Consider the following 23,157-nt stretch of genomic DNA (forward strand, 5'->3'; position numbering starts at 1 on the left):
AGGAAATAGCACAGTGCCATGTTAGCTGCGGGCCAGACCTTCTGGGGAGGGATTCATGTATTGGTGGGAGCTGAAGCTGGTGGGCAGCAGGGGCCAGGTCTTGCAGAGTTTCTGAACTATGGAACTTGGGTTTTATGTGGAGCAGGGAGAGATTTCGGAGAAACGCCTGGGGGGCTACTAGGTGGAGGATGGCTCACTGTGATGGGCTGCCACCACAGAGACTTCTCAGAGGTAGCGCAGGGAAGAAATGACGAAGATCTCAGCATCCACAAACACTTGCTCCTGTTATTTTTCAAATGTGCTGTGTTTGCAGTTACCAGAGGCGCCGCCCTGTTCTGTGTCTGCCTTTGTCCCTCCCTCGGGTTTCCAATTGGAAAATTCAGCTGCCAGGAAGTTTCTTGGCCTAGACAGGATGAAATCAGAGAAACCACCAGGAAAGGGGTCTTCGAAGGACAGGCTTACAAAGCAGCTGTGGTTGTCTCAGGGCCACCCAGGCGGCTCCTGCCACACACGGGAGAATCGTGTTCACTCCGATTTGGCCACCTAGGACCACGGCCTCCATCAGCAATGTGAAAGGGGAGATTCAAGAAACCCAGCCCCATAGTCAGGATGGGGGATGTGGGAATGAAGATTCTCGAAATGCATTTTATTTCATCAAACGTTACACGATTACGTGACTCACTGAACTTACATAGGTTATTGGCCATCTATAACATCGTCTGATTCACAGACTAACACCTCCCACTCTAGGAGGTTTTTTGGGTTTTCTTTTTTGAGCTACAAAAGGGAAATTTTGCAAAAGGAAAGAAGTATTTGGGCTTCTAGAAAACCTGTCCCTCCTACCCCAAGCTTTCAGCTAAAAGCACTGAATAGTGTTAAACAGTTTCCTCTTTCAGTGATATGTACATGTTTTTTCTGACCTATCTTTACTTCTGGCCTGCATTTAATGGATAAGTTTGATTATACAGTCACGTGCATCTCTGCAGAGATGTCAACAGAAACCATGCTGGCCTTGGCTTTAGTTAGGGAGGGCAAACCATGGAGTTTGCTTGGATAGGAAGATGTCAACTGTGTCCAGTCTAGAGACACAATGGTAAGAAATCTGTGGTAAGGAAAATGTCTTTCTGCCAAGGCACAAGCATTGCTTTTCAAGGGATTCACCCTAGGGTAAGTGAAAACTTTTACTAGAAGTAAAGACATTAGACCACACATCAGCGTGTGTTCTGAGTCCCAGAGGAGAATAACTGTGATGGAGAGTAAGATGATAACAAACAGAATGGATGTTTTCCCACTTGGGGAGAAAATTCTAGATCTTCTTGGAATGTTGGGACCTGGAAGATATCCTGGAGATCACCTAGATTGTGCGTCATCCTTGCATAAATGTTAAACATTAGGTTCAGCAGAGATAAGTGACTTGCTCAAAGATACACAGAGAGTTGGTGACCCAACTATCACTAAAACTCAGGTCTTGAGTTCCTTACCGCCCCTGAGCCCGCTTCATAGTCCGTGGAAGGGACATCGTCTCTCCCTCATGCATTCTTGGCTAAGGCGCACCCTGCACCCTGCACTCCTCCTTCTCTGTGTTTCCTCTCATAACCCTTTGACAGAGGACTTGAGGCAGGACGCGGGGATTCTGTTCCAGAGGTGGGGACACCAAGATGTAGTGAGGAGTCTTTAGAAGAAAGAGAGTGGACAGAACCCAGCCCTCATGGCAAACCACTACCCAGTGCTCCCAGGCTAGTCATCGCAGTTAGAGATGAGTGTCAGAGAAGGGATCCTGTGGCAGGGACAGCAAGGAAATATCAAGATGCTCAGGAGGCGAGGATGGACTCAGGAATGCTGATCCTCAAGGGGATGCCCTGTGGGACCCTCAGAAAGGCAGTGGGCACCACGCAAGAGCCAGTGTTTTCTCCAAGGTCAGCAAACTGCTGCTTGAGGGCCAAGCCTGGAGACACCGATGTGTGCTGTCTGCGGCCCTTTCATGCTTCAGCTATACAATGATAAAGTAGTATTGGGATTGTTATGGCCCAAATGCCAAAAATACTGCCAAAAATAATCTAGCTCTTTACGGAAAAAGGTTGCCAACTTCTGCTCGAGCTGTCCATGGGCCCGAGTTCAAGTCAAGGTACTGCCCCTGTCTACGCAGGTAGCCTTGGGCAAACCATTTCACCTCGGAGCTCCATTTCTGCATCTGTCCCCACCACAGGTTTGTGGTCTCATGTCTGTGACCACACCCAGGCTAAGGAGCAGTTCAGTGTTTTCAAGGTGCTTGTCAGGCCTCTGTGGAGGGAACCGGAAATGTGTGGCCTGAGCGGTCCCTGTGGTTCCTGGAGTGGCAGAAGGCAGGTGTTAGGCAGGATAGAATTTTCCTCTTCCTGGAAAGGAGGACTCACAAACCCATGTTTCTTTTTCTTTTTTCCAGATACTGGCTGACCAACAAAGTCCACATCAAAAGACCCACCACTGGCCTCCTGATGTATACCCTGGCCACACGCTTCTGCAACCAAATCTACCTCTACGGCTTCTGGCCCTTTCCGCTGGATCAGAACCAGAACCCAGTCAAGTACCACTATTACGACAGCCTCAAGTACGGCTACACCTCCCAGGCCAGCCCCCACACCATGCCCTTGGAGTTTAAGGCCCTCAAGAGCCTACATGAGCAGGGCGCTTTGAAACTGACTGTCGGCCAGTGTGATGGGGCCACGTAAGGTGGGCGCCCCGTGGGACTCAGTGGCTCACATTTCCTGCCAGCTACACCACAGGCAGATGGGAGTCGGGGTGGCACAAACAATAGAACAAGCAGGCTAGTGGTTTTCTTTGTTAAAGTGTAAAACAGTGACCAGAATATATATATCTATACCTGCATATATATATTGACCTGAGTATTTATAACTGTGTGGTGTTCATCTAGCATTAGGCAGATAGGCCACAGGAAGAAGGTGTGGAGAACCCACCTGAACCAGATTGAGACTCAGTCCATCTTTGGGGGTGGAAGGACTTGACATGAAAAGAAGCCAATCCCGTGACTTTGGGTGACTAACTGCCTCCTGGTTTCAAGGGATCTTTGGGCTCATGGATGAATGGAGAGCCACCTGTTGTCAGCTGCCCCAAGCCTCTGGGATACGTGGATTCAGGGAGAGCCAAGGCCCAGAGGGGACACTTGACCCAGTGTAAAGTGGGTGCTATTCACGGAGGAGAGGGAGGTTGGACAGTTCAAGCGGGCAAAGGAGCACAAGGAAACCAAGCAGCAGAGGCCCCATCGGCACAGAGGGCCTCGTTCCATGAATTTCGAGTTTGGCTGCCCAAGGGACAAACCACGATCAACTCACACGTCTCAGACAGATCTCCACAGCTACAGAGAGAAGGCTAGAGGAGACACAATGGACGGGTCATATTCTGGCTTAGCAAGAACCACCAAGGACTTCGGGTGATGCAAGCAGATAACACTGAAGAGGTGGAATGTTCTGAATTATGTTTTTGAAAAAAATCTAGACCTCCTGCAGGGTCTAGGGCCCACCTGACCCTAGAATAAGGCAGGGGAGTGTCTACAACCTACTTGTGTTGGGTGTTTTTTAAAGCAGCATGAGTCCACTGAGGAGGAAGAGACCCTGGGATTTCACCTTCTGAGTTAGTCTCGTCTCACCCTGTTAGAATGTCACATGAGGGACTGTACTGTCCCCTCTGCCACCAGGAAAGCCACCATGAGAGCTTGAAAGGGTGCTGTCAAGATAAATGTCATCCTTCTTAACAGACATAGGATTGCCTCTTGGGGTGCCTCACAGAGCCTCAGAGTGTGAGACCTGAACGAATGTGAAGCATCTAGCTCCAAGTCCCCGCAGCCACTCTCTGTTTACCTTCCGCATTCTGCACTCTGCGGGACCTCTGCAGCCAGACTGCTGTGTCAATGTCACTTTCTTGTCACTTTCCTACTGATGGTCACAGTAGCCCACACCAAGCTCCAGCATTGAGGTTTTCAATTCTGCAGGGAGAGGTTCCAACGTCCACCCCACCTCCATGCACCCCCCTCTCCCCAGAAGCAATGATTTTAGAATTTTTCAAAATCCTTTTTCCCCCCTATTGAGATTAGTAGTACGAGTTTAAAAAAGAATGCCCAAAGCCAAATGCGATTCCAAATAGTGGGCATAACCTCCCAGAAAAATCTGGGCTGGATGCCTGCAACTTAGGGGCTGGAATCACAGGTCACACATAGAGAAACATTAGCCGGCTTGATTCATTAGATGTATTCCTTTGCCTGATAAATAACAGTGTTTTAAAATATATTTGAAGGGTAAGTAAAAAACTATCTTGAAGGTGAAGGGAGTTAAGAAAAGCAATCAAGACCTGCTCCTAAGCATATGAGACCAGACATCATTAATCAATGGCAGTGCAGAGCAGGACCCTGACTCTAAGTTAATGGTTGAACAGAAGGGAGAGGGGGCAGCAGAACCATTAACCCCACACTCGAACACTCCAGCCCAAAGCCGTAAGGATGATGATACATCTCTGCATTTTCCTTTGTTGTTGCTTGAAGTCTGTGATTGGGGATTTACATTATAAAATGAATATTTTACAAAGGAACAGCCCTAATAGCTTCTGTGGGAGCTGAGTGGTTTCGGACTCTTCACGGGCAGGGGAAATAACTAGTATCATATTTTATACGTCTCCAGAGCCTTTTGTCTTGAGGATCTCAAAGACCCTAGAAGACATTTAATTTCTAAAGCTTGAATTGACCTGGGGAGCAGGTATAATTTCCAGCAGGGCCTTGAGGGATTAACCAAGGCCTTGGATTCCAGAATGTTTCATGGCAAGCGCTGCCAGGAACTCATGTGTCAGGTTCCGGAGTTGGCCCTGAGCTCTGTCCACCAAGCCAGCACCCACCATCCCTTTGCAGGAGAATCAAAGGGCCAGAACTCTTTGGGTGTCCAGAACACGGTTTCCTTTCTGCCTATCGTAGTCCTGGCTCCTTAAATTGAAGCTGATGTGAGCTGGAGTGCAAGGAGACCTTCCACCCTGCCTTCGGGTTCTCTCTGGAGAAAGGTTGGAGACCCCAGGATAATCAACAGGTGCACTGTTCCCCCACTCGGCATGAGTCCTGCACTGCCAAAATGCCCTGGCCGTGTGATGGCGGAGCTCCTGGAGCCTTGGCTTTCACTGGCTCACTGTCCTCCTCCATCTGCACATGCACAGTCAGGGGCCAGTTGTCCTTTCCTGCTCATTCAGAGTTCAATTTGAGCCTCCACTGCAGTTCCTGGTGTAGGCCAGCAGACCTTGGGTGGCCCCAGGGAGTCGCACAGCCTGTACCCGGCCCCCAGATCCGCTGCTGTAACTGCAGGGTCACAGGCACCCTGGGAGAATGGGCCTCCAGCCTCAGCCGGCTCTCACTGCTGACAGGCACCCCTCTGTCACCTCCTGCCACCTGTCAGATGCCCAGTCTGCCTGCCATCACCCGCCCAAGCACTTCCAACCTACATTCTCCCCAAGCCTCAACATGCCCCCCAATATTCTCCTACTTCACGGAAGAGACAGAGCCTTCTGAAATGAGATCTGCCCTCAAAGTCTCTTGTCTTCTTCCTCCGCTTTCTGAGGAAACATAGTCCACACCAGTTACGTTTCCCGTATGCCCTTACTCCCTCTCCTCCACCTCTGTTGCCTCTGCCCATCAGCACACGCTCACTCCACCACGCTGGCTTCTGCAGCCCTTTCCTCACTTCCTTCTCCACCAGCCCCAGGAAGGGCCTCCAGCACCCACGACTGCCCTCCCTCTTGAGACCCTTCGGCTCCCCCCAGCTCCTGGCAGCAGCGTCCCAGCGCCTCCAGGACGCACATCTTACCCCCCAGCTCTCCACACCACTTGGCTCTGCATCGACTCCTCCTGGACTCCCCCGACCCCACAGCACCCAGAACGTCCTGTTCTTGTGTTTCTTCTCCTCCTTTTCCAATCCCTCTCAGCCATGTATTTATATATGTATTTATTTATTTATGATTTATTTATTGACACCTCTACTTTGATTGATAAAGAAATCAAGGTAGATCTGACCAGTATTCCCCTCTCTTCTCCTTGCCTCACCACATGGACATGCCTCACACTGGCATCCTCTCCTGGGTCCCCCTGCACTCTCCATCAGCAGCGTCACACCTGCCTTCAGACCAGGCCACACCCTTCTAAGCTGCCCCTACCCCAACCCATCTCTGCAGCCCAACCCTCTCCTGAACTCCAGGCTGGGATTGCACTTGCTGGGGGGACACTCACCCCATCTGCTCTCATAGCAGCACCATCAACTCAACATGTCAGAAAGCCAAGTGGACTGTCTGTGTCCCTTCCCACAATCCCTCCTTTTTCTACTGAAAGACCCGTGATCCCATCAGCCTCCCAGTCTGAGATGCTGACGTCATCTTCGACTCTTCGCCCATGTCCTGCCTTGCTAAGTCTTCCCGCTAGCACTAACCTCACCTCTTTACTTGCCATTTGACTATTTCAGCAACAGTCCCATCTCCCAGATTACCTCTGTGCACGCTGACACACTGTCCAGTCCATCTTGAACACGCACGGTGATTTTTATCTCCCGCTGCACACAAATATTTAAAAGTCCCCCAGCCCGTGAACAAATGTACAATTCTCTATTTTGACATTACAGACCACCAGGTAAGGCCCCGTTCTTCCTTTACACCCTCCTCTGGCCAGCATAGGAGAACTGTTTTTCCTGGAAAGGGTGCCTGCATTTTCCTTTCTCTGTGCCTTTGGTCTCGCTGTTCCCATCCCCTGGAATGCTCCCTTTTCTTCCCTTCAAAGCTCATGCAGAAACCTCGTCTTTCATGAAGCCCTCCCTGATCTACCAACCACTGGGATCTCTCCCTCTGCTGAACCACCGTAGCACTTTATTTGTACCTTTCTCATGGCACTTACCATATTCTGCCTTGTATTATAGTTATTTGTGCACTTGTCCTATGACTGTTCTTAGACTGTAAGCTCGCCAAGGGCAGGGACTGTGTTTTATTCACCTGTATCCATCACAGCACTAGGCGTGGTGCATAGCACACAGCAGTTCCTCAATAAATGTTTGTTGGATTAAATCCTTAATGCTTGTGGAGGGTTTGACAGTGAATGAAGTTATTTTGCGTCTATGTCACAGGAACCTCCGAAAAATCATGTGGGTTGGGCCAAAGCAGGACCATTGTATAGGTCCTAAAACTGAGGCCAGAAGCCCGCATGAAGCCTCATAGCTCCCTGGTAGAATTTCCACCCAGGTCTTCTCATCCTCAGTTGAGGGATTTTTCTGTTCACTTTCGTGGTTGGGTTGCTGTAAACTGAAAATTGGCCCTGTGCAGAGGCCTAGACACAGAGACCCAGCAACCCTCAGCAGGAACCCCATCAACGCAAGCAAAATCTCGCTCCTTCCTGGGAAGGACAAAAGTCATTTGGGTTTTATCAGGCCTGGGCTGAAGGACCCCAACAATCATTCCCACTGCTGCTGCTGCAGGGTAGGAAACCATCCTTCCAGATGGCAGGGAGATCCACAACTCCAAGAGGCTGCTGCATGATCAATCTCTTCATGCCTAATTAAGGCTCCCCTTCCAGAATGAATGGAAGAGGGATGTTTACGGATGCCAGTCAGATGGGACTCCAGACACACAAACTGCCTTGCAAACACCCCTAATGGCATCCCCCATGACACTGACAGCCTGCCCCAGCCCCTGTCTCTCACCAACACTACGGATGTCATCTCTTCACCTCTTTATCTCCATTCTTTGCTTTCTGTCTTCAGGGCTCTTCCCTTGGCATTTACCAGGACCAGAGTGAGCCCAGGGAACCAAGTGGCATCCCTTCTTCTTGGGTCCCTGAGCCCTGGCCTGGAACAATGCTGTGAGATAGCAGGAAAGGAGAGGAGTGGAAAGCGGGAGGCACTCTCTGCCACCCCTTGTGGAAGCAGAAAACAAACAGCCTTTTGTTCTAGTGGCAGGTCATCCACAACAATGGGATGTTTCCGTGGTTCCATCTAGAAGCAATATCTTAGTTGCTTGGGGCTTTAGGATTGGGATAGTGTAATTTCTATCCTTAGCAATCCAGGTGATAGGTCAATATCCATCACAGTCCACTGAGCCCTCCAGCCCCAGATCATGGTTTCTCTAAAATCATCATAGTTGTTTGCAGCCAAAGTCCAATAGAACCACCCAGCAAAGAGCACTAAAGGTCCCTTGTGGCCTTTCTCAGTCTTCCTCACCGCTTCCCCAGCCACCTTCCCCTAGAATCTGGGGGATGGGAAATGGGGCTGCCATGGACTTCCAATAATTGTGACAAGAAAGACCTCGAGCTCCCCAGCCATGACATTTTTCAATGTTTTAGAGTGTTCCCCAAAACTGACCCAGCACCAGCTATAAGCAGCTACCCCTTAAGCAATTAATAGAAAATGAGGACCCAATGGCCAAGAAGAGGGAGGACTGCCATGCAACCCACATGGACCCTAGCGTGATGGGTCCGGTCAGTCACAGGAGGAGTGCAGCCCTCCATGGAGCATACTGAGGTGAGCTAAGTGGAGATGCTGCGGGAAAACACCCTTTTGATTTGTCTCCAAGTGTCTGTATTTTCTAAAACGAGGCTGTCATGGTGGAGCTGCTGGACAAAGTCAACAAAGGGATGACTGGCCCCTCAGAGTCATGAATGCTTAAGCGAAGTTGTGTGTTGCAGGGAAGACCACTCTGGGGCAAGCTGTTCGCATTCTCATTCCAGGGGCCAAGGTGGGCGAGAATAGAACTCGCTGTGATAACAACGGCGGGGCAGGTGGCTGGGCTGCCTCCTGGGTTCACAAGCGCCCCACCTCTGGGCAGGAGTTCTGGAAGGAGTGCCAGATGATCTGAGAGCCTGCCACTGGAGAACTAGAGGGCACGAATGAGACTGCTTGGCTCTGGTATTTTTCCATCTGTAAAGATGGAGAAGACCCCTACCAACCTCCTTGCTGGAGTTATTGCAAAAATGCAAATATAGGACAAGGAAGAGAGAGAAATCAGGTAGAGGGATTGGGGATGCTCAGTGTTACAAAGGAAATGCAATGTACGCAGCTGAGAGCTTTCAGGGTTCTGCTTGTCCAACATCAGATCACACTGCTGCCCTGCTTAAACCCTCAGTGGCTTTCCTTCACCCTTGCAAGAAAATTCCAAGCATCTGACCATGGCTTACAAGACCTTCAGCCCTCCTCCGCTGGCCCCTTTTTATTCCAGTGTCAGGCCCTTTGCACCTGCTGTGCCTCTGTCTGAGGTCTGCTTCCCAGCTCCTTGCCTGCCGCCTCTGCCTCATGTTTCATCCTTCCAATTGAATGTCACCTCCTGGGGAGCCTGCTCCTGGTCTCCCTCAGCTAATTACTTTCTATTATATGACACATTAGCCTGCTAGGTGGTCTTCATAAACTTTCTAAATTATCTCATTTATTTTGTAGTTCTCAACCCCAAGGAACCTCCTAAAAGATCCCAGTGCTCAGGCCACACTCCATACAAATTTAGTCAACATCTCTGGAAGCTATCATGGCCATCTTCCCGGCTCACGGTCAGAACTGAGAAACAATGACACATCTGCTCACTAATTTATGGTCTGCCCGCCCTTCTAGGATCTTCTGGGGGATTTGTTTGCCACAGGGGTCACCTATGCCCTAGAAGATGTAAGTGGCCATCTTCCAAAGTAACTGTTGATGACTCTGCCTGAGGTGCTGGCAACAGGCTAGCTATGGGACCATAACCCTGGCGCTCTGATCAGGCACAGACCAGCTTTGAATTTCCCAGTGGTGATACTTTACCCCTGCAGCTCCAGATACATGTCCAGCATTTTTACCCATTAGCTGAGCTAGTGGGTGGAATTTTTCCAGGTCCCATTTGACTTGCTCAGAGAATTTTACAACCCTTGCCTTACACAGGAGACTCATTCCTGGCTTGGGCAGGCTTTAGAATCCTACCCTCTAGCCCCACCGCAAAGGCCTTCACCAGGTCAGCTGCACATTGGAACCACTAGAGGAACTTTAAAACCTCCTGAAACCTAGGCCTGGCCTTCAGGGAATCTGATTCCTTGGTCTGGGGTAAGGTCCAGGCATCTCCGGAAGCTCCCCGTGTCACACAGAGATGTAGCCCCAGCTGGGAACCACTGACCCAGACCAGTTCCCGAACTTCTGTGACCGCTTCCGTGGCAGCCCCTCTCAGGCCTCTGATCTGAGGTCTTTCTTTTATTTCTGGCTTCTGAGAGTTCCCTTCCTTGATTCCAAGCTGGGCTCTGTTTTGTCTGGTGGGTTTTGTTGCCACTGCTGTTTTATTAGTGGCATCCAGGCCTTTGGACTGCTGCATGCTTGCAGTGGGAGGAAAGGCCTGTCAACCATATTCTCTGCCTCCCTTTCCATGCTCTGTGAAGACAAGGCCTTGAAGCATCTCTGACCACTAGCACTATGCCTGGCACAGAGTAGGCACTGAATCAACACCTGCTGCATGATTAAAAGAACAAGTGTCAATGCTTCGAAGGAAGGCTTGCACCCGGCTGACCCCAGAGTGGGCAGGGGTCCCACCTAGTAGGAAGAGCACAGAGGCTTCCCCAGGAGAAGAAGGAACAGTTCCCACTTTCTCTGTGAGGCCGTGTGTCTGGACCCTGTGTGACGTGCTTTCTATAGTAGCCCCAGCTGTGGTGTTGTACCCATTTCACAGATCAAACCACCAAGGTTCTCAGGAGTTAAAGACATGTTTAAGATGCCAAAGCTCACAAGTGGCCAGTTTGATGCTGAAGCCAACATTATTATCATCATCTCAGCGCAAAAGCCATGAAGGCCACTTAATTCTACCAACCCTCAACCATCTTGTCGTAAGGTGAGCCTGCACTCAGGAGTGCCAGAAGACAGAAGTCACCCTCCTATAGCCCAGACTCCCCACAGGTTACTGCTTCACCCTAGCTCTTCCCAATGTCAGAGTGGATACAGACCCAGAGCACACCTGTGCAGCAATGCCAGTTGTTCAAGTGCTTTCTTGCTAGGTGGTCAAGAGCCACAGCTCTGAGCCCTCCATGTGCCCTGTGTTCCAGCACCGTGGCCAAGGTCCACTTTGAGTGGTCAGGGTCCCTCTGTGTTGGCAAATACTTTGCATATCGCCCCTGCTCACAGGCCCTCCAGGCAAGCAGCTAGGGGCCAGGTGGCCAATTGGGGCATTTGGACCCCTGGGCAGGACACTAGAGCCTCACTGCATTGGTGTTTCTGTGGCAGCTACTTCGGGTGACTGGTTTGCCTCTCTTGTTTTCCATGGACACATCCTTGACCCAAAGCAGTGTAGCTTGTGTGAGTACAGATTGCAAATTCAATTGCAGAGGCATAGAGAGGCACAGGAAGAGGCATCTATGAGAGTCTGCCAGGACTTGGAAAGAGCAAACCATCACCTGGAATACCCTCTGAGAGGCACACAGTGAAAGGCCAGAGGACGACAGAAACAGGAGGATAAGAGGACCAGAAAAGAGCAGGGAATGTTCGTTGAGCACTAACTAGAAGCTTTACATGGGCTAGGTCATTTAATTCCCATAGCTACTCATTTGAGGTTGATGTTATTATTATTCTCATACCCCACAGAGGAGGAAAGTGAAGCAAGAGGTTAATAAACTTGCCCAAGGCCAAAAACTAGGAAGTGGTTGATCTGGGATTTAAACTCCAGCCGTTGGGTTCCAGGGTGGTGCAGGAAGCCTCTAAGCTTGACCTTGATCTGTTGCCACTAGAGCTAATCAAGGTCATAAAATGGGGATAAATAACACCAGCTTCAGAGGGGGTGATGGAGCAAAGAGCAGTCTAGCCAAAGCACTCAGTGCCATGGCTGACACACAGCTGACACACGGCAGACACCCAACTAATGGAAGGTAGCTAGCTACTCAAGTCAGGGTGCTGCAGGAACACAAAGCCATGCCAACATTAAATGGGGTGCTGACATTACATTAGGGGCGCAGCCTGCTCTATCATAATGATCCTAACTGTGGCTTTCAGGTAGAGGGAAACAGAGAAATGTACCTATTTTGCTCAGGCCTGGAAACTGAGGCCTGAAATCAATTCAAACCCACAGCATTAGACCGCAAAGGTGAGTGATCCAGCCAGCTCCCACAGTTGCTGTCCCCACACTCGGCTCAGCCACCAGCGCCTCTCCACCCCCAGCTGTCACCCGGATCCACCCAGTGGAACTGCTCCTACCGCAGCAGCAGCGACAGGCTCTGGCTGCACAGCTCTGGGCCCGTGGCTGCAGCGGCTGCCTTTTGAATTTGGCAGGTAGGCTGAGCATTCTTCTCTGCACACACCGGGCCACTTGGCTCAGTGAGGATGAGATGAGAGGCAGCCAGGCTGCTGAGAAAATGTGGAATCACTCTCCAGCAGAGACCAGCCTGGAAGCGAGAAGCAAAACCAACAAAGCAGAGGACAGAGGAAATGAATGAAGAGCAGGAGTGCGAAACGGGCTGCAAATGTGCAGGGCACTGTCCTTGAACGCTACGAGACACTACCAGCTGACCTAATCAGCACCCTTGCTCCAAGAGGCTGCCTTAAAATTAAATGTTTGCAGCAGTCTGGGTTCCTGCAAGGAAGGGGTCTCGGGCCCTCTTCCCAGCATCAGGGGAAATAGGGCACCTCAGATGGCCCAGGCCCTACCCTTGCCTCCCCAGCTTCCTGACTGAGCAGAGTGGATCTTGCCACTCGATGATCAGTAAAGTGGAAATTAAAAGCTTGCCGGGCTGGGTTGCTCTTGTGATTAAACCAGCAAAAGGGTCTTAAGTTCTTCACCCACTCAGAGCGTTAGATGCTTGGCGACTCACTGCTTCTCTTCTGGGGCCGCTGTCTCAGGCCAACGGGGCAAGGACTAGATTGTGGTGAGTTCTGCTGAGTCTCTACCTAGCTCAGCCTGCCTTCTTCACTGCTGTTGAAGCAGGCAGGCATGGCCTGGCATGCAGTAGGTGCCCAATAATGAATGAGTGCCTTTTGAATGAATGGATGAATGCTTTCTAGTTTACTCACATTATTCATCTTTGGCTACTCAACAAGTGGGCTCCCCAGGCCTCAGTTTCTAGGCCTCAGCAAAAGAGGTACATTTCTGTGTCTCCCTCTGCCTGAGAGCTACAGTCAGGAGCACAGCCATCGGATAGACAGCACCGTCAACTGAGTATCAGCACCTCATTTACTGCTGGCATGACTTTGTGTTCCGACAGCTCCCTGAATCAAGTAGCCAGCCATCATACCTCCTTGTTGAGAATGTCTGCTGTGTGCCAGCCATGGCATGGAGCACTTTGATTAGGCTGCTCATTCCTCCACTACCCACTGTGAGGCTGGTATGATTTGTCTCTATTTTATGGACAAGGCCTGTGGTTTGTCACATGGCTAGTAAGTGGCAGAACAGGGATCAAAATCAGGTTGAAACTTCCTTCTAGGAATCTCTGCCTCCCTAATCTATACCGCATTTGAAGCCTATTCATTTGTTCATTCATTCAACTCTATCTTAGTCAGTTTAGGCTGCTGTAACAAATATACTGTCGACTTGGTGACTTAAACAACAAATGTTTATTTCTCACTGTTCTGGAAGCTGGAAAATTCAACATCAAAGTACGAACCTGTTCAGTTCTTGGTGAGAGCTTGTTTCTTGGCTTGCAGATGGCCATCTTCTTGCTTAGCCTCCCATGGCACAAAGCAGAGAGACAGAGGCAAGATCTGGTGTCTCTTCTTATATATAAGGTCACCAATCTCATTCAAGAAAGTTCCACCCTCATGACATAATTATCTCCACACCTTCTAATACCTCCTAACACGATCACACTGAAGAGCTAGGATTGCAACCTAAGAATTTCAAGGGTACAGGCATCTCTTCACCCACTCATCTAAGAAACCTCGGGGAGTGTCCACTAGATATCCTGGCATATGAACAGCCTGTGTTTGCTCCTATGGAGTCTCACAGTGCCGTGGTGGGAGAGGGAGAGAGAGCAGACAGATGGGAGGGTGCTGCAAGAGCTGTTGTGGAATAATGAGCCCGGTGCTATATAGAGAGAGGGAGCTCAGAGGGAAAGGAGGCCGGAACTCTACTTTGCAGGAGGTTACACCAGAGAGGACACTTCAGGGGAAGCTTCACAGAGGAGAGGGTAGCCTTTGAATTCTTGCTGCTGGTTCTCCAACTCACTCATGTCAATGGCTTCCTTCGTAATTTACCCATTCTCTCTAGGACTATGTCTACCATGGAAGGGAAGCAGAACTTTGAAATAAGCCTTGGGAATGTAGCTCATGTGCCCACGAAGGCAGCTCTCCTTTCCTCTACAAACACATGGACTGCAGGGGAAGAATGAAGGCTGGGACACTCTGACCCTCATACCCCCACACCCAGAGCTTGGCACCCTTCCAGCTCCAGAGACATGAGGTTCAGTACACATGCATAGTACACAGCCTGCACCGATGAGCCACCCAATAGATCTCAACAAGAATAGGTCAAGAAGAGGACTCCATGTGTGCCAAAGAGCATCTACTTCCACTCATTCATCCAGCCTCACAGACACCACTGAGAGCCAACAAGGAATCATACCCTGCTGTGGACACTGTAGGACACACAGTCCCTGCCTCAGGAAGCTCAAGTCTAAGTGGGGAACAGTTATGCACAGTCAATGGCAGAATGAACTAAGGAGGAAATGCCAATCCAACTGGAGGCGTTCAGAGGATTCACCAAGAAGGTGATAGATGAGCTGGGTCTTGAAGAATGAGTGAGATTTTGATAGTGGGATGTTGACTCCCTGGTCTACCCTTCTGGGAAAGCACCACCGCCGTCAGCAGCAAGGAACAGAAGAAGCACTCAAGCAGCTAGCTACCAACTGTTGCCATCCCTGGCCAATTTACAAAAGCCACCAGGGAAATAAGCCCTGCCACCATTGCCCAGCCTCCTCACTAGGAGGCTTCTCACTCATTCTTCAGGACCCAGCTCATCTATCACCTTCTCTGTGAATCCTCTGAATACCCCCAGTTGGATTGGCATTTCCTCCTTGGTTTATTCTGCCATTGTGCATAATTGTTCCCCCCTTAGACTTGATGCCCCAGGTGAGGCCACCTCGATTCACGAGGCCCTTGATTTGTGGATAATGGTCTCAGCCATGCTAAAGGAAGAAGAAGAGGCAGGTGCCCGCACAGTCAGTGTTGAGACCTGCAGTCTCACCTTGTTTTTTTTCCATCCCATGCCCAACCCCTCATGCCTTCATTCTCTTTCCTCTGCACCTTCCCCTGAGGTATAATGAGGCCCCAATACTTCACTCCGAATCATAGTTTTCTTAGTTTGTTTATGATCTCCTCATTGTAATACCAGTCGCCAGGCCAGCCATTGTGGAAAAGCTATTGCTTTCTAGGCTTACTGTCAATTGCAGAGGCCACTGACGTGCATATCAGTGGCCATCTTCTGGTCCTTCTTGGGAAGGATGGATGTTTCCAGCCACTCTCCTATGGGAGTCCAACTGGACAGAAATGGGGAGCTGAGGATGAAAGTGGTGGCTGCTCCATAAATCACTGAGCTGGGCGAGTGGGGCCAGGCACTGTCTTTAGCCACAGCCACCAGCATGGGGTGGGAGGAGATGAGTGTGTTCTCAGCTGCACCTTCTGCTCCACTTTCAACATCAACCTGTGCCTTGGGTCTCCTCACTCATGGCCTTGCTCCATGTCTCCCCGCTCTTCATCGTCTCACTTTCTCCTAGTCCTTATAGAACAAGACCCGCTCTCTTGATTTACTTAACACTTTTAATTCTACCAACATAACAGAACTGGGCCCACACATCTATAAAAGTGACATTATTCCTCTACAACCTGCTTAAATTATTTCTAAACAAATACGTGTTCATTACTTATCCTACTATACACACTTCCTCCAAAATAATAGCTTATCTCATCAAATCTACCCAACAGATTTGGGTAAAACTAAATTTGCCTACAGAAAAAGTAGGCTTTAGAAGGAGCTGGATGTCTGTGAGTCATGACTGGCAGCCTGGCATGGAAATCCAAGGTCACTCATAAAAGACACATGAACGTCAGAGCCCAACCCAGAAACCACAGGCTCCTCTGACTACATCCAAGATGGCCCTCCCATCTTCCTGGCACGGAGTCTGCCCCATCTCATTTCCTCAGCCACAGGCTTCACTGTGCCCAGGCTTCAAGATGTAGCATCTTCATTTGCCTGCCCATCTTGCACTCACCCTGCCATGACCTCCCCTAGCTCATGTCTGCTTGTGATTCTTCTCTAACCCCACTCACTAAGTGGACCCCAGAACAGCTGATGCCCTGACTCTTCTCAGGGAGGCTCCAAAGAAATCGTTCCTGGGGTAGGCCAGATGGGTAAAGGGAATTTCCTGGGCCCGGACCCCAAGGTACTCCATTCCCACCCAGCTGATGTTAGTACAGCAGGGAAGTGCATTCAAGCCTCCAAAAAAAAATAAAAGCTCAGATACGAGGAACCATCTTGATAGTACATAACACTGAAATTGTTTCTCTCAACCCCAATCTGAGTAGCCATCAACTGATAATGGAAGAGACACATCCCTGTTACTTGATCAAGTGTCTCTTCATATGTGCTCCCTTATCTTGATTTGTTATAGAAAATAAGATAAAGACTCAGAGTATAAAATAAGGCTTTATCCTTTGTCTACAACATGCATGGAAGAAGGAGGCGAATGGAATACGCACAGGCAGGAGCTGATTGACAATCACATTGCTGAATGCATCAAAATTATGGGCTTTCTATTATGCCAGGGTATAAACTAAGACCCTCTCTAAGAAGTACTTTGTGGTCTGTACAGGAGGAGGGGCTTCATGAATCCATGCAGATAAAGGGAAGACAAATTGTATAATTTAGCAAACTCCAAAAAGCCTAGCTGAATAGGATTTGGATAACATTCATTTAAAAGGGGTCAGGATATTTGGCCAGCAAAACATTAAAAAGCTATCAGTTCATTGAGATTATCAGTTTTTCTTCTCCTCACAGGTCATATGGGTGCACGTCTATTATGGAGTAAATTTCCTTATTTCAATCATCTCTTCTCCAGCTACAGTCTCATGAGCATCAGTATTAGGAAGATCATTTTTCCATGTGGGTTATATTTTTCTTTGTTTTCAATTTGTTCTGCTTGAGTTCATTCTGCTGTTAAGAATCTCTTGTCCAGCAGCAGGGAAAGATAAATATTTATTTATCTTATTTTTAAGATTATAAATATAACTTAGTTATAAGATTATAAATAATATAGATAATATGTATAGATACTTTTAAATCTCACTTCTTACTCAAATGCCTATGATTTCCCACCCTCTCTTCCTCATCTCCTGGCTAAACCTGAGCCAAGTCTTTCCAATTCTCAGAGCAATCTCAGTTGATCCAGTTGGAATCTCTGGAGTCTATCTTTTGGAAATTCAGATGTTTCTCTTTCTTACTAAGAAAACATAAGGCACAGTAGCCCACATCTGTAATCCCAGCACCTTGGGAGGCCGAGGTGGGTGGATCACCTGAGGTCAGGAGTTGGAAACTAACCTGACCAATATGGTGAAACTCTGTCTCTACTAAAAGTACAAAAATTAGCCAGGTGCATTGCTAGGCACCTGTAGTCCCAGCTACTCAGGAGGTTGAGGCAGGATAATCACTTGAACCCAGGAAGCGGAGGTTGCAGTAAGCCAAGATTGCACCACAGCACTCCAGCCCAGGCAACAGTGCAAGACTCTGTCTCCAAATATATATATATGACTACTTATTCTCACCTTTTTTTCATTTTTTTTTTCATTTTATTCTGCAGATATTTTAGTAAGATTCAGTCAGGAAAACAGAAATTCCTCCAAGTACTTCAAATAAAAAAGGATTTAATGCAGAGAATTAGAGGTTTACCACACTGTTGGATGAATTAAGAGAATGAAAGTCAAAAAGAAACACTACTAATTTCAGGAAATTAGAACATACAGTGACCTCAGGAAACAGCCACTGGAACCGGTGTCTCTCACTGCCCCGAAGAAAGTAACCTGTAGCAGGAGATCCCATAAGCCACTGGCAAATTCTCAGGCAGGTCTACTGTTTCCTGTTGCCTGGGTGATTCTCTACCCTGTTGCAGGAATAAGAATGACCTCGGCAGCTCTCCTACTTTTCAAATTATGCATGGGTGCCTCCCATCGGTGGAGTCCAAATCAGTCTTGCTGGTATGGGATGCCAGGAAGTGCAGCAGATCCCAGAATTCAGACTTTGAGCCCCACAAATGCAGCAGAGAGCTTTGAAGGGAGTGGCAATGAATGTTAGTTTCCTAAACCCAGTCCATCAGGGCCCACAATTCTCTAAGCACTATGTGAGCAGCTTTAGATCTACTATCCACATTCTTCACAGGAAGCAATAGAGCTCAGACTTCTTAATTTGCCCAGGGACACACAACCAACCAGGGATCATGGGTCAGATTTCTGAGCCCATGCTCTTTCCACAACACTGCACAGCTTCAGGCGATAGTCTAGGAAACTTCTACAGCCTGTCATGTCCTTCCTGTAGTGTGTCTCCAAATTCCCTGCCAAGGACAAATTTCTCCCAGTCCAGGGGCAGCAGTTTGGGTGTTCTTATTTCCCAGCATTTCCATGCAGCTATGTCTCCCGCTCTCTAGATGTTCTTTCCCAGATGGTTCTGATGCTGGCAGTGCATGTCTCCCCCACCAATTTCAACTGAGCCCTAGTTGTCTGGTGCTGTCTGTCTGCATGACATTTTTTGCCCTCTGTCAACCTGACATTAATCTTCAAGGTAGAGCACAAAGGAGGAGTCCTGGTGAGCCTCTGCTCTAACTTCCCCGGTGCCTCTTCAGAAAGCAGAAAGCCTGCAGATGGCCTTTGAAGGTCTGCTAGTCGCCAGTCCCATCTCTCAGGAAACACTGTGGGGTTTCCCAGGATTATTATCAAACTACATGGGCCACTGAGAGGCAGATCAGCTTTCTCCTTGTCTTTCTCAGGGATGAGAGAAGTTCTTTGCCATTGTCTCATGGAGCCAAACTAGACAGAGAAGAGAGGCTGAGAAGAACAGCCATAACAGCTTCATAGATAACCAAGCCAGGTAAACAGGACCCAGTATTCTTTTTATTCTGGCCTGGAGAGAAGAGTGTAAGCACCTCATGATGTCTTCAGCCAGAATCCCACCAAAGTTCCTATTATCTCTAGGAGACTTGGTTTTCCATCCCAAACAAAGGGATAATTCTTACTCACCCTGTCTGTGAGAATGAAGGATGTGTGATAAGCCCTAAGTCAGAGCTCACTTTCAACTACGGGAAGAGATGAATGACAGGAAGAAACACAGCACTCTAAACTGTGAGGTGCTGCACAGTATGCTCTGTCTGTTATAAAGAAATGTGTGGGGTTGTAGGGGGCAGAGGGGTACTAACAGGAATATCCACCCAGGGTCTACCACCATTTGGAGGTCATGGAAGAGGGCAGCAGAGAAGGCCATTCTACAAAGTGATGACTTTTTAAAACTATTTAGTAAGTTGGCATGACAATCATTAAGACTCAGGAAAGATAAGGCAAGATGAAATCAAGACATAACGACACACAACTGTGTGGTAGTGTTTTATCAGTGCTTATAACCTCACACCCAACAACACAGATCCCAGCAGAGCTCATCTCTGGGTTTACTCTTTTTTTTTTTTTTTTTTTTTTAGTCGGAGTTTCCCTCTTGTTACCCAGGCTGGAGTGCAATGGCGCGATCTCGGCTCACCGCAACCTCCGCCTCCTGGGTTCAGGCAATTCTCCTGCCTCAGCCTCCTGAGTAGCTGGGATTACAGGCATGCGCCACCATGCCCAGGTAATTTTTTGTGTTTTTTAGTAGAGACGGGGTTTCACCATGTTGACCAGGATGGGTCTCGATCTCTTGACCTTGTGATCCACCCGCCTCGGCCTCCCAAAGTGCTGGGATTACAGGCTTGAGCCACTGCGCCTGGCCAGGTTTACTCTTAACTGGGTCACACTAGCCATACTTCTGCTGTGTCGGTTGTTAACTTTGAACTCAGCCTATTTTAAAATAGCATGCACGATGTGAGCATCTAGAAGCTGGGACACAAAGAGAAGCCCTGCCTGCTTTTGACTCAGGCACTGCCCTTACCAATCCTGAGAGAGAGTTTTGAGAATAACGTGACTTCTATTCTGGAACTGCTATGCGATTTCCCAGGGAAACACTCAATCATAGGCTAGACTCAAACCAAACTTTTCTTTCTAGATGTTCTCAAGGCAGGAAACTAAATTAGACAGCAAGGAGGACTGTTCTGGATATTTATTTCTGTCCCTTGATTCCTATGCATGACACTAGGCACTGCCACCAGGGCTTAACTCAAAAGGCCTTGGCTTTATAACAGAGGATTAAATAATGTCAAATGTTCTCACATATGTGTATTTATGGGGTAGGTCCAAGATGCCTAACACACACACCCAGGGTAGATTTAACATTGTTATGGGTTAACTGAGTCCTGATAATCTTGTAAATATTATACCAGAGTTCAGAAGCCAAATCCCAAGCATTAAGCATGGTGTTTGTCTTCCCTTTGGAAAGCAAAACAATAGCACACTTCTGCTGGAGACACAGTGAAGCCTGTGAGAGCCTATTCCAGGCCTCAACCTTGACATGCTCTCCCTGTGTCCCAGTACACACCTCTGACATCTTCATTTATTCTGCCGTAGTCTCCAGGCAAAATATTACCTACATTGCAATGTGTTTTGGGAAATCAGGTTTTTTATGACTATTAGGACAAACTTGGCTCCCATCAAGCCTTAAATAAATCAGAGCATCTACACTGGAAAGGAAGAAGTCAAATATTCTTGTTCGTACATGATGTAATATCCTGTTTAGAAAAATCTGAAGGCTTCACAAAAAACTGTTAGAATGGATAAACAAATTCAGTAAAGTGATTTTTCAAGTTACAAAATCAGAATACAAAAATTAGTAGCATTTCTATACCCCAACAGTGAACAATCTGAAAAATAAATCAAAAAAGCAATTCCATTTACAATAGCTACAAAAATAGTATAATACAATTTGTAGGAATACATTTAACCAAAGAGTTGAAAAATCTCTATAATAAAAAGTACAAAACATGATTAGAAAAAAAAGTGGAAGAGGACACTCACAAGAATTGAAAGATATCCCATGCTCATGGATTGCAAGAATTAATATTGTTAAAAAGTCCATGCTTCTAAAGCAATCTACAGATTCAGTATAACCCTAATGAGATACCAGTGACATTCTTCACAGAAATAGGAAAAAAATCCTAATATTCATATGGAACCACAAAAGACCTGAAGAGCCAAAGGATCCTAACCAAAAAGAACAAAGCTGGAAGCATCACACTACTTGACTTTAAAATTTACTACAAACTATAGTAACAAAAACAGCATGGTAGTAACATAAAAACTACATATAGATGAATTGAGCAAAATGGAGAATTCAGAAATAAACCCACACATTTACAGCCAATGCATTTTTTACAAAGGTGCCAAGACTGTGCATTAGGGAAAGGACAATCTCTTCAATAAATGGTGCTGAGAAAACTGGCTATCAATATACAAAAGAATGAAAATAGACCCCTATTTCTCACCATATACAAAAATCAAATCAAAATGGATTAAAAACTTAAATATAAGACCTGAAAGTATAAAACTACTAGAAGAAAACATTGGGGAAACACTTCAAGACATTAGCCAGGACAAAATTTTTTTGCATCTAAGACCTTGAAAGCACAGGCAACCAAAACAAAAATAAACAAATGGGATTATATCAAGCTAAGAAGTTTCTAGCCTGGTTCAGTGGGCTCACTTCTGTAATTCCAGCACTTTCGAAGGCTGAGGCAAGAGGATTACCTGAGCCCAGGAGTTCAAGACCAGCCTAGGCAACATAGTGAAACTCCCATCTCTACAAAAAATAGAAAAAGTTAGCTGGACCTGGTGGCATGTGCCTGTAGTCCTAGTTACTTGGGAGGCTAAGGTGAGAGAACAGCTTGGGCTGGGGAAGTTGAGGCTACAGTGAGCCATGATCATACCACTGCACTCTAACCTGGGCAGCAGAGCAAGTCCCTGTCTCAAAAAATAAAAAGTAAATCAATTTTTAAAAAGCTTCTGCACAGCAAAGGAAACAATCAACAGAGTAAAGAGATAGCCTCAAATATATAAAACATTTATATGCACCAGAATATATAAGGAATGCAAACAATGCAACAGTTAAAAAAAAAAACAAATAATTCTATTAAAATATGTGGTATATATACACAATGGAATATTTGCTGAATAGAGGTTTTTCAAAATAAGACATAGAAATGACTGACGGGCATATCAAAAACTGTTCAGCCAGAATGGTGGTGCACACCCATAGTCCTACCCACTCAGGAGGCTGAGGCAGGAAGATCACTTGAGCCCAGGAGTTCAAGGTTACAAGTGAGCTGTGACTGCGCCACTACACTCCAGCCTGGGCAGCAGAGTGAGACCCTCTCTCAAAAAGAAAAAAGAAAAGAAAAAATGCTCAATATCACTAAATAAGGGAAATGCAAATCAAAACCATAATGAGATATTGTTTCACCCCAATTAACACAGCTATTATCAAAAAGACAAAAAACAACAAAAGCTAGTGAGGATGCAGAGAACGGGAATGCTAGCACACTGTTGGTGGGAATGCAAATTAGTACATCCATTATGGAAAACAGTATGGAGGTTCCTCAAAAAACCAAAAATAGACCTACCATATGATCCAGCAATCCCACTGCTGGGTACATATCCAAAAGAAAGAAAATTAGTAAATCAAAGAGATAGCTGCACGCCCATGTTTATTGCAGCTCTATTCACAACAGCTAAGATACGGCATCAACCTAAGTGTCTATGACATATGAACGGATAAAGAAAATGTGGTATGTATACAGAATGAAATGATACTCAGCTATAAAAAAGAATGAAATCTTGTCATTCGCAGCAACATGGATGGAACTGAAGGTTATGTGTTAAAATAAGCCAGGCACAGAAAGATAAGCATCACATGTTCTTACTCATGTGGAAAGTTAAAAAGTGGAGGTAGAGAGTAAAATGATGATTACCTGAGGCTGGGAAGGGTAGAGAGGAGGGAGGAATGAAGAGACGTTGATTAAAGGGTATGAAAATGCACTTAGATAGAAGAAACCAATTCTAGTGTTTA

The 23,157-nt window shown here is 47.3% G+C and overlaps 1 protein-coding gene across 1 annotated transcript in view; it reads left to right on the forward strand.

The window, feature by feature from the left end:
* Nucleotides 1–7,078, forward strand: part of ST8SIA2 (ST8 alpha-N-acetyl-neuraminide alpha-2,8-sialyltransferase 2) — an 81,282-nt gene extending 74,204 nt beyond the window's left edge. The window contains exon 6 of the mRNA XM_003921594.4: nucleotides 2,423–7,078. Coding sequence (XP_003921643.3) covers nucleotides 2,423–2,708 — 286 coding nt within the window. The 3' untranslated portion in view covers nucleotides 2,709–7,078. The remainder of the gene's footprint in view (nucleotides 1–2,422) is intronic.
* The last annotated feature ends 16,079 nt before the right edge of the window (nucleotides 7,079–23,157 follow it).

Source organism: Saimiri boliviensis, chromosome 5 (genome assembly GCF_048565385.1).
Source record: "Saimiri boliviensis isolate mSaiBol1 chromosome 5, mSaiBol1.pri, whole genome shotgun sequence".
Taxonomy (NCBI): Eukaryota; Metazoa; Chordata; class Mammalia; order Primates; family Cebidae; genus Saimiri; species Saimiri boliviensis.